The sequence below is a fragment of the Syngnathus floridae genome, chromosome 22, assembly GCF_059516105.1.
Source record: "Syngnathus floridae isolate MCC-2025c chromosome 22, RoL_Sflo_1.0, whole genome shotgun sequence".
NCBI lineage: Eukaryota > Metazoa > Chordata > Actinopteri > Syngnathiformes > Syngnathidae > Syngnathus > Syngnathus floridae.
Window position 1 is genome coordinate 4,752,541 of NC_142434.1, and position 10,569 is coordinate 4,763,109.

At 39.3% G+C, this 10,569-nt stretch overlaps 3 protein-coding genes across 7 annotated transcripts; 1 reads left to right on the forward strand and 2 right to left on the reverse strand.

Moving 5' to 3' along the window:
* Positions 1 to 1,339: 1,339 nt before the first annotated feature.
* LOC148379360 (protein BTG4-like) lies at positions 1,340 to 2,511 on the reverse strand. The gene is made up of 4 exons (XM_088366471.1): positions 2,188 to 2,511; positions 1,995 to 2,132; positions 1,647 to 1,809; positions 1,340 to 1,500 (listed from the first exon to the last, which is right to left on the reverse strand). The coding sequence occupies exons 1-4, from the start codon at positions 2,355 to 2,357 to the stop codon at positions 1,348 to 1,350; spliced, it is 624 nt and encodes a 207-aa protein (XP_088222597.1). The 5' UTR covers positions 2,358 to 2,511; the 3' UTR covers positions 1,340 to 1,347.
* A 989-nt stretch (positions 2,512 to 3,500) lies between these two features.
* msrb3 (methionine sulfoxide reductase B3) lies at positions 3,501 to 8,178 on the reverse strand. Of its 5 annotated transcripts, none has more exons than XM_088366468.1 (7): positions 8,010 to 8,178; positions 6,450 to 6,600; positions 5,296 to 5,404; positions 4,706 to 4,783; positions 4,600 to 4,628; positions 4,415 to 4,512; positions 3,501 to 4,084 (listed from the first exon to the last, which is right to left on the reverse strand). In XM_088366468.1, the coding sequence occupies exons 2-7, from the start codon at positions 6,523 to 6,525 to the stop codon at positions 3,911 to 3,913; spliced, it is 564 nt and encodes a 187-aa protein (XP_088222594.1). In that variant the 5' UTR covers positions 6,526 to 6,600; positions 8,010 to 8,178; the 3' UTR covers positions 3,501 to 3,910. The 5 variants fall into 5 exon arrangements, with proteins under 5 accessions (XP_088222594.1, XP_088222592.1, XP_088222596.1 ...); XM_088366466.1 differs by lacking the exon at positions 6,450 to 6,600 and adding an exon at positions 7,174 to 7,288; XM_088366470.1 differs by lacking the exon at positions 8,010 to 8,178 and adding an exon at positions 7,900 to 7,998.
* A 352-nt stretch (positions 8,179 to 8,530) lies between these two features.
* Positions 8,531 to 10,558, forward strand: tmbim4 (transmembrane BAX inhibitor motif containing 4). Its single transcript, XM_088366464.1, has 7 exons — positions 8,531 to 8,722; positions 8,982 to 9,090; positions 9,213 to 9,318; positions 9,387 to 9,420; positions 9,517 to 9,634; positions 9,707 to 9,752; positions 9,845 to 10,558. The coding sequence occupies exons 1-7, from the start codon at positions 8,632 to 8,634 to the stop codon at positions 10,049 to 10,051; spliced, it is 711 nt and encodes a 236-aa protein (XP_088222590.1). The 5' UTR covers positions 8,531 to 8,631; the 3' UTR covers positions 10,052 to 10,558.
* The last annotated feature ends 11 nt before the right edge of the window (positions 10,559 to 10,569 follow it).

Here is a 10,569-nt window from a genome sequence, read left to right on the forward strand (position 1 = left end):
AAAACACAAAACATGAGTTATTGAATGGAAACTGGAATCCCAGTCACTTTAAAGTTGTCTGTTTAGGTGCCTGTTTTGTTCACATGTTCCAGGCCTGTCTGAGCGGGCGGATGTTTAAATTTTCCCTAATCCACATTTAAAGTGTGCAAGCCATTGCGATGACATCACCCCCCACTTGGTTCCAGCACACACAGACCTCCACGATGCTATTAATAGATCGTTACAGTCCACTTACATCAGGGTAATGTCATGTTGCTATGAACCTGAATAAAGCCACGGATCATAATTTTTTTTTGCCTTTGCAGTCTACTTGCATCAGTGAAAAATTTGGTGCAGCGTAAATACTGCAAATCAATACTTTTATTTAACTGATTTAAAAAAACAGGACTGTATTCAAACTCTCCACACACGGTTGCCTAGTTGGAAAATGTCTTACGTATTGTTTTGTGGAAAATTTGCCCCTCTTGAATGATTTACATGTTTTGATTCCCGCGCAAATAAACATTGCAGTTGGCAAGAGGAAGCCGAATTTCTCCAGTCAGGTACGAGCAATTCAGTCTATTTCCTCAAACCACTCGGAATCCACAGTAGCAGTAAACCGCAAAAAAGGCCTGTGAGGTTTTCCTCGACGGCCAAGTGTTTTTCCAAGAGGAGAAACATTTCCAACAAGGCCGAGACATTCCTGCCATGCTTTGCGTGAAACACGGGCCCGGTGTGTCGTAAATCAACATTCGGCGGAGAGATCTTTTGAGTTTCTCTCAGCGAATTGTTCACAACAACCTGTGGATTTGTTGTGTGAACGTCAAACTCAAGGCTCGGGGGCTAGTTGGGGTCCGCCAAGATATTTTTTTTTTCCCAGCTCTGCTTGCCAACATCACAGAAAATAGGTGTGATTGGTGGCTACAACTATGATGTCATTTTTATCAATGGCAACAAAATGGCCGCCCCCTGCGATTGATAACAGCTGCTGCTTCATATTCCATAAATGCAATATTATTCAAAATGCAGTTTTTGGAGAATAAATAAAGTTGGATTATTCGGGTTTTTTTTATCTTCAAGGGGGGAAAAAGACATTTTTCTATTATGATACATTTATATGAGTCATAATGGCCCCTTTGGGGGAAGCTATGACTGCCATGCGGCCTGCCATGAAAATGAGTTGGACACTCCCGCTGCAGCCTTTGCACTGGAAAAATACATTTTGCTGTCAACTTGACCCTCATAAAAAAAAAAAAAAATCTCTTTTTAGGCCTGTAAGCACATTGCTTTAGTCATTCAACAGGAATTTACAACTTGTGGACGTTTTTTTTATACAGTCAAACTATTAAAGATAAAATAGTCTGTTTCTTATTTCATTTTTATTTTCCTTCCCGAAGCAGTTGGACAATGCCTGTAAATATTTAAAGAATGTGATTTTTCCTTGGTAGCTCTGCAGTTCAAGCGGGAGCGAGTCGGTTCCGGAAAGCCAGAGGGATACCAGGCCGGAGCGAGTGGATTCAACTAAGACCAAAAAATACAAATGAATGAAAACAATTCGTCATAGCATTGTCTTAGAATTAAAAAGAAGGGATTTGCCGCCATTTTGTGACTCTATAGGCAACTTAATGAGTATCGACAATAGCTATGGTTCACTGCATATCAAATACCTGTTTGTCGTTGATAGAAAAACAATTATGTATGTCCTCGCCATCCGAGGAAGAGCAAGAGTCGAACATCTCGTTTCGAGTGTTTGACAACTTCTGGGCGAGGTATTCCTTATACATGGCAGCCACAGTCGCTACTGAAAATGGAGGATTTTCTTCACCGATTCTAAGAATGATCACATAAGAGGAGACAGTCAAAAGCTTTTTGCTAATTTTTCCCTCAATATAATCCTTGAATTTAAATCAGATAGGCCGTTTGACTTTGAAGACTTTTTGTTGCACTTACAACAACTGACCGATAGAGGTCAGTGCAGCTCACGATAATCAACTACCTGGAAGTGAATCACTCACCTGCAAAAAGCTTCACCAGGGTTTATCCACAGCGTGAAATCGAGGGGAAGTCGCAAGTCACAAAACTTCAGACCACTCTCATGACAAGCACGAAGGAGTTCCGGATCGTTACAATTGTATTGGTTAACTCGTATGCACCTAAGGAGACGTCAATTACTATTTGGTTGAACTTAATTGGATGTTATTGGAGTACCTGTACGCTTCTCCTTTGCTCGGGTTTTCGGGGTACCAGTGGCCCTCAAATTTCTTCTGCAAGGCAAAGCTCAAGCGCTGGATAAAGAGTTCCGTTTTTTGGAATGCCACCTCCTTGGAAACAAGCGTCTTCATTAATGGAAATATAGCATCGGTTATTTCTTGCTCCATATTTTGAAATGTGCCCAATGGATCGGGGCTTGGAAATATGCTTCCATTTTGTCGGGGTTTTTTTCTCCCGCGCCTATTGCCCCTAGCCAGTGTAAAATATTGAAAATGAAATTATGAGCATGTGGACTAGAACTAATGTGGAAGAGTTACAAGTTAAAAGTTGGCCTTTATGATGCCAGAAATGCATCATAAAGATCAAGTGTTCAACATTAAAGGTAAGTCTGCAGATTTGAGTCGTTTTGAATTCTCTGGCTCACTTTTCATGTCCTTTAGTCTCAAAACTTCTCGTGTTGCTCCACAAGAAGGTTGTAAAAAATATTTTTTTTCAGTCTTCCATGATTATATTTTATTTTTGTCAACTTGCATGCCAACAAAAAACAACAGCATCCTTGACAGAGGTACATGTACAGCCTCGGTGAGATGTATTTGACCTTTGACCCTGGTGAACTTAGGAATTGCTTTGTGTGTGTTGTATAATAAAATTTGCAGTAGCCTTTGTTGCAAATATTCCGGGGGTTTGTCAAATTTTAATTCATGCCTGGCCAATTTTTTTTTCTATTACAAACATATCTCCTTAAGCTACTCCTTTACAATTGTAAGTAAAAAATAAAAAAGTAAATTCATAAACATAACAGGTATTCAGTATTCAGTTCCTTTCTTAAGAAACTTCAAGAATCGCTTCAAAAATTAAATTTATCCGAATTTTTCTATATTGCATCATTCACAATGTTTCTTCACTGAACAGCAGAAACACATCTCCTTTTAATTTCTTATGTCTTTCAACTTCAGAAAATTTTAGCAAAAGTGGGTCCATATAATAAGTCATATTACTAATGCGTATCGGTCATTTTTTTTTTCAAAAATCATATTGTGAGTAGACTGCCAACAGGACAAATTGGGAAAAAATTAAGAAATAATTAATTATATGCAAGACTCTTATTTAAAAGGTACCTCGACTGATTTAATATCACTATTGTTTTAGAAGTGTTACCTTTTCTGTATCTCATAGCAGAGGAATTTCTTTAAAAAAAATCAAATTTATACTATGCTCTGCCTATTTATTTTAATATTGTTTTTAATATTACAATAATTTACACAAATAAAATGTAGTTATCAAATTAAATAAAAGGAGAAAAAGTCATATTATTTTGTGCTGTTTTATTCATCAATTCATCACTTCAAGCTGTGCCAAAAAATAATTTTCATTATGAAGAAATACAAAATAGTGTCCAAATCAAGCACAATCCACTTGCTCTGCCTCTGCTGCAGAACTTTAATCACGCCTTAAAATCATCAAACGTCATCAAAGGTGCACTCAAAATAGACTCTAGTGTATTAAAAAATAAGCAGTTGTCTGTGAAAACAGGACAGCAACCATCTTTGAGTACATTTTCCTATTAGTGAACATGAGTTTAATAGTTTTGGTCAGTATTATTTTAACGTATAATTTTTGTGCGTGTTGCTTTAGCTCAAAATTGCAAATTGATTCAACTATAATAAGTCTATGCAATCACTGACTCAATCACACACTATATAGGATTCTTGCCGGGTTCTTAAAGTTCTGTCCTTCCCTCAGATATCGAGTCTGCAGCGGCACCTGTGGGGGCGGAGCCAGAGGCCCCCTCCGCATCTTTGGACTGGAAAGCCAGCGAGGCCGAGTTGATGCAGTAACGTTTCCCGGTGGGCTTTGGACCGTCATCGAACAGGTGGCCGAGATGGGCTCCGCACTGCATTAGAATGAAGAGCTACTTAACTGATTTAGGAAATATTATTTGTATACACAATGCTGATTCAAAACCATAGAATAAAAATACGTTTTGGAACCTAGGTCTAGTAAATGCATTGAAAACAGCAGGGGCTCAGATATTGAACCCTGTGGAACACCATATGAGAGTGGGACAGGGGAAGAGGCAATTTAGTGTGGTTAAAAGTAAACCAAATGCTAAAGTTGGGTTATTCACACAAAACTATTTTAATCTATTGTTTTGAGATTAATCTAGCCACAAAGTGGAAAACCCTTGGCATCTCATGGGTAGTATAAAGTGCCGTTACTGTACCTTGCCACAGGTAGTCTCCACTCTGTGCATCCCATAGGAGAAATCATCTGACACCTCGATGGAATCCTGTTTCACAAGGTCAAAGAAGGAAGGCCAACCTGCATGTATGTCATGAGTGAGAAAGTCATGTTGTGGTGATATATTCAGTTTGTGGTTACATTTTTGTACGTTCAGGTTGCTCTTACCTGATCCTGAGTCAAATTTGGCTTTTGAACTGAAAAAAAAAAAATTCGCATGACAAAACATTTCTAGGCTATAAATACAAAACAAGTAACATTAGTATGGTCTTACCTGAACAATGGTGCCCCGCAGACTACACACATGTAGGTTCCATCTTCCTTGTGGTCCGTGAATTCTCCTGTGAAGGCACTGTGCAGAAAACTTGTATAAGAGGCAGAGGTGGAAAAGGTAAACATAGTACTTGACTCAATGGTACCTGCACCAAAAAAATAAAATTTCTCCATCAGTATTGGTTCCTGCCCATGCTCCGAAACAGCAACACAGATACCAGACTAACAGGTGTATCAGTGCAAAAATAAAAATATTTCATTATTACTTATAAAGAATAATTTTTATAATTGATCATTTAAAAAAATGAACAAAAGTGTTCTCGTACTGAGAAGGGGGGTGGAGTTTGATGTTCGATGGCTAGCTTGCGTCGGCTTTTATGCTAACAAAACATAACAGTAACAACTAATGGGGAAAAAAAATTCTGATTAAATGACCAATTGTGAAAAAAATAAAAACGGAAGCTGGTTAAACTTGAGTATACATACATAAGAAATGTATTGAAAAATATTGCTATAATATAGTTTGTTTCCTTTACCACAGTTGCTTCAAGAATCAACAACAATAATCGGCCTTAATTTCAGGGCCCGCACCTTTCTGTTCCTCGTTCCTGGGTCACGTGATACTGCATGGGCGTGAGACGTTTCTTCATCTCCTCCTGAGAGAAGGTCACCGGCCATGTCTTCTTGGTTCGAGCAGCTCCTACGGAAATCGTTGCAGTCGGCGATTAAGGTGTCGAGATGATTCTTTTCACTAAAACTGTTATTTTTCTGCTCATACGATCTGAAGCTTTATTTGTGTAATTATTTTTAAAAAAATCCCTTGAAAATCAAACCCACTCAATGCGTGCAAGCTGCAAGGAAGCAAAGCAGTGAACCATTTGGTTTGTATTGTTAGCGCCCAGATTCTACGCGTGAGACAACGAACAACACAAACAGCCATGAAACTAAAGCGTTAGCATACATCAGTGTTGATTTTTTTCATTTGAAAATGCTTTTTTTTAAAGTAAATTATCGACTCGTTCTTGGAGTAACCATGATTCATTACCACGACAATCAAATATGGTGTTTGTTGCTGTTTTATGGCTAGCATCTGCGCTAATAGCACTGCTCAGCTAACGATTTCTCAATCATTATTGTTTTTTTGTTTGTTGAATGGATTAATGTTTCTTAGAATTTGAGTGTATTTGAACCTCATGTGTTTTTCTTCTCTGCACCACAACCTAGTTGATCGACTCAACAGCGCCTCTGCTGGTTGCAGCCGAGCATTGCACGTCATTTTGCCTCAATTGCTTCAAAACGCCACAAATCAACAATCTAAACCACCACACAATTGACAAAAAACGATTGATTGATAATTAGGCCATACTTAATTTCTATCCCAACTATTCTTTATTTAAAAATTAATCCAAGTACCATTATCCCCAGTTTGTGACCTTGACCTTTAATACTTGAAAACTAAACAAACACTGTGCAAGATTTGGGAACCTCACTGGGACAAATTTAAGCCTCTTTACTTGAATTTAAGTTTGATCAGATCGACATGGAAACTCCCAAACATAATTTATTTTCCCAGGGAGGTTTGATCAAAATTAAGAAAACCAGTGAAAGCAGCACATTATTGTGAACACACACACACAGACTGGTACTGTTAAGACATGCTGGCACAACAGCCAAATGTTAAGGCTTTTTTTTTTTTTTTTTAGAGAGGCAGAGCACAGCAGGCACATGGCACCCAGTCAGTGGACCTGAGGGAAGACTGCAGGACCTCAGAGTCACAGGCTGACTCTTGCTTATTAGATGGAGAAGATTGAAGCCTGACATGGCTGCTGAAGAGATACTCCAACCACCACTAGAATCAAAACACCCTCCTCAGCAGAGCTTACAACAAGGCCTGGGCTGGATGAAGAGGAGCAGACACAAGGAGAGATAACACGTAAAAGGTCACGATAACTGAGCGGGGTTGTCGGGGGGGTCCCGGTTCATGCAACACATAGAAAGCGATGGTTACGACTCGGAACGAACACCTAGAAAGGAAGTAAATTGTTAGCGGACGATGGCTGGATATCTGAGATTTAAAAGAAGGAAAATGGTGAGATGACAAATGAGTTTAGGTTACAAACAAACACTGCGCAGACTCTCTTGAGTAATAAAAAGCCTTTTGTTGAGACAAAATGGCGGCAGACAAAGGCTTCGTTTACATAAACAACAAGAATCACAAGTTGAGTGTAGATATTACGTTAATAGTACAATAAAACGGTTTCTTATATTTTGTTAAGTTATGGTACCTTCTTTATGTTTTGGAACAAATGTTTTCGTCAAATTTAAAGGCTTTCGCTTCAGTTCCATCTTAGTGCAAATGAGAATGTGAATGGGTGGATAGGTGGAAAATGGCGTTTGGAAATTGGACCAACGTCATGGAATGGGGTCGGACTTCCGTGTACTACTAAAGCGCAGGAAAATTTACTCTACCTAGCAGAATGGCCGACACCGCAGGGTGGCAGACTGAGCTGCTGCCTTGCCCTGTGAGATGGGGCAAGGCCAGGAAGAGCCCACGTCTGAGCAAGGCGGCCATGAGATAGTCACACTAAAGAAAGACAAGAGAGTAGGCTGGATTATTTTAAAATATTTGGACTACTCTGACTAATTTTTGGGGGTATTAATTTGAAAAGAGCCCAACTCGAGGCGAGGACGACTTTAATATTAATAGCTCGGCACATGCTAAATGAATAGAGAGGTGTAGTGTTACACGTAAACCATCCGAGAAGCATTGTTGTTTTTTGGAAACTAAGCTATGTGAATATATGTTTACAGTATTTTTATGGGGCAGTGGAGAAGCTGTCGAGTTGTCACATTTGTTCAGGTGCCAAACATGCTCCTGCAGGACTTTATTAAAGCATTTATTAATGTCAGACCGGCACTGAATATTTTTTAATATCTGCATGGAAAATTAACAGTATGTATACTGTTCTATAAATGTAGTGGTAAAATTATAAAAACAGCTGGAGTCATCGAGAAGTCGCCATGTTGAAACGCAGAGACTTTAGTGTGTATCGGTTCAACTTCGTCCCCAAAAGCCCACCACGTCAATAATAACTTTCATATTGTCAAATGAAAAAACATTGAATCCCATTTATGTTGTACAGTAAAGAAAAGCAATCGCGCGACTCTGCGTTTATGACATTGTTATTAACGTACCTGCAGCCCCTTTTGCAGCCTGAAATGCAAAGTCATCATTTTGGAAAAGCAGTATCGGTACTGTTAACTGAACATCAGAATTATTACGTCATTAAAATATGGAGACATACCAGTAGGGAGTAATAGCAGGAATGAGAGGTAAAGAAAAAAGCGGCTGCGACAACCAAGTGACAGTCTGCCGGGGACTGGGTGAAACATGAGCCGGAGATGGGACAGACACAACCGGACAAGCTTGGTAACAAGTCCCGCGACACTTTCAGCTATGCAACAGCGCAGCTTCGGTTGCAGGACGTGTCCATTTATGGTCCCGACGTATCTGTTTTTGTTTAGAAGCTTTATTTAAAATCAGGATGTGCACAATATTTGTCAACGGAAAATAAACGTGAATATATTTGATAATAAATAGTATTTGTTTAATTTTAATGATTTGGCTTACCTGTTTAGAAAGTTTATTCGACGTGAACAATAATATAAAATATTAATATGAGTTAAAATGTATACAAAAGCTTTAAACAAAATGAATGCACTAAACAGGATAATCCTTAAAGAAAAATACAATATAATCTATCGAGCGGACTCAGTAATTAGAATTTTTCAATAAAGCTTCGTGTAAAAAAAAAAAGTTTATTTACTAAATTCGATGACGTCATCACTACGCGTCCGAGCTCCAAATCAGTCCTCAGTTTATAATCTGCCGTTTTCAGGACAACAGACATCTGGATTATATTAACGATGAGCTGTGAAAAATATCCGAGATCTTCGATTGAAGATGACTTCAACTATGGCACTAATGTCGCTACAGCCAGCGTTCAGATACGTATGGGTATGTGAAGTTACACAATTGGCGAAAATTAGCCGCTAGCTAGCGGAAATGTATGCGGAATCACCTGACAGTGTAGCTATCGGGAATATATTCCTCCAGAATATCCATATTGTTACCTCAATTGCATGGATAGTCTTTGTATTTGATTAGTTTCACTTTAAAGTCTATTTTAGCGCTGCAATTTTGCCATTCAGGTTTTGTGGGTGGGAACAAGCTATTGGAAATCATCTATTGTGTTGCTAATTGAAACTTTTTCCAGATTTCCTGCGGAAGGTGTACACCCTCCTAAGCTTGCAGATCATTCTGACAACGGGCACATCTGCCCTTTTTATGTTCTCTCAAACCATCAAGGACTTTGTTCATGCCAGGTGAGCACCTCAAATTGGACCACTAGGTAGCTGTAATACCTATTACGAGACTCCATCATTGCACAACAGCGCTGGAGACATTTTATGAACAGGACTTTGGTTTTACCTGTTCTCTTCCGCAGCCCTGCTGTTGTTTTGGTTTCCGCTTTGGGATCTTTGGTCCTGCTACTGGCCTTGGCTGTTTACAGACACAAGCATCCAGTCAACCTCTACCTGCTGTTTGTATTTGTAAGTGATAGGTTCTTCTGTATCTCCAGAGTTCTGAGTGCTTTTATTGACCCGTGTGTTGTTTGCAGACTTTGCTGGAGGCCATCTCAGTGGCCACTGCTTGTAAGTAGAACTGAATACAGTGGTAATGACACATTAATATTATAAACTCGTAAGCCTTTGGACTGTTGTGATAACGGCGCCGCTCTTTTTATACAGTGACCTTCTACGAATACTCTACCGTGCTCCAAGCCTTGTTCCTGACCTGTGCCGTGTTCGCTGGACTGACTGCTTACACCTTTCAATCCAAGAGAGATTTCACAAAACTGGGAGCAGGGTAAGTTGGCTCGAAAAAGGGAAGAAACGCACGTTGAGATTTGCAGTGTATTTGATTTGCTCTGTGTTGCAGCCTTTTTTCTTGTTTGTGGATCCTCCTGATTGCAAGCGTTATGAGGGTGAGTGGGTCGACTTGCATGGCGTCAATGTCGTAGGACCCCCTTTCTCAAAACTGACAGTTTTTTTTGGTCTGCCTCGGTGTTCTTTACAGGTGTTTTTTAACAGCGACAGCACAGAGCTGCTGTTCGCCGGAACCGGGGCGTTCATCTTCTGCGGTTTCATCATCTACGACACCCACCTGCTGATGAAGCAGCTCTCCCCCGAGGAGCATATCTTGGCCTCCATCAATCTCTACCTGGACATCGTCAACCTCTTCCTTCACATTTTGCGTATCCTAGACTCGATGAAGAAGCACTGAAAAATAGTCGGTGGCTATTTTAAAAGCTTGAATTCAATCTCGCGTCGGATTGTGTTTGGGATCTGACAACATGGCCGCCCTTGGTTTTAACATTGTGGGCAGCTGTACTGGCAATTTATTCTTTTGCTTTCGCTTTACACTCAAATCTGGTGGGTAAATTGTTATAAATTGAAAATTTCTTCTGAAGGGATCAGATTACTGTTATCCTGTTATGTGCTGTAATACAAGAAATGGAATGTCTTTGTATGTCTGTTTTGAATATGCATTTAATATAATTGCTCTAAGAACACTTTAAAATGTACTCTGTATATGTGCAATATTTAACATGTAATATTAGTGCAGGTTGGATCCAATTCCATTGTGCACTTGCACTATTAACAATGTTATTCATATTAATTATGGACATTATGTGGGTTTAATGGCAGTTCTTGTGTTCTGGCTTTGTTGAAATTTAATTTCTCTCACTATGGGGCAAATAAAAGATTCTCCAATGTCAAACCAAACAAATACTAAGTTGT

Coding starts and splice junctions, on each gene's coding strand:
- LOC148379360 (XM_088366471.1), bottom strand. CDS start 2,357: ATGGAGCAAGAAATAACCGATGCTATATTTCCATTAATGAAGACGCTT. Junction 2,133..2,187: donor AGCAAAGGAGAAGCGTACAG/GTACTCCAATAA, acceptor ACGTCTCCTTAG/GTGCATACGAGTTAACCAAT. Junction 1,810..1,994: donor CCTGGTGAAGCTTTTTGCAG/GTGAGTGATTCA, acceptor GATCATTCTTAG/AATCGGTGAAGAAAATCCTC.
- msrb3 (XM_088366466.1), bottom strand. CDS start 7,276: ATGGCCGCCTTGCTCAGACGTGGGCTCTTCCTGGCCTTGCCCCATCTC. Junction 4,629..4,705: donor TGCGGGGCACCATTGTTCAG/GTAAGACCATAC, acceptor TTTTTTTTTCAG/TTCAAAAGCCAAATTTGACT. Junction 4,513..4,599: donor CAAATTTGACTCAGGATCAG/GTAAGAGCAACC, acceptor ACATACATGCAG/GTTGGCCTTCCTTCTTTGAC.
- tmbim4 (XM_088366464.1), top strand. CDS start 8,632: ATGAGCTGTGAAAAATATCCGAGATCTTCGATTGAAGATGACTTCAAC. Junction 9,091..9,212: donor AAGGACTTTGTTCATGCCAG/GTGAGCACCTCA, acceptor TCTCTTCCGCAG/CCCTGCTGTTGTTTTGGTTT. Junction 9,421..9,516: donor CATCTCAGTGGCCACTGCTT/GTAAGTAGAACT, acceptor CTTTTTATACAG/TGACCTTCTACGAATACTCT.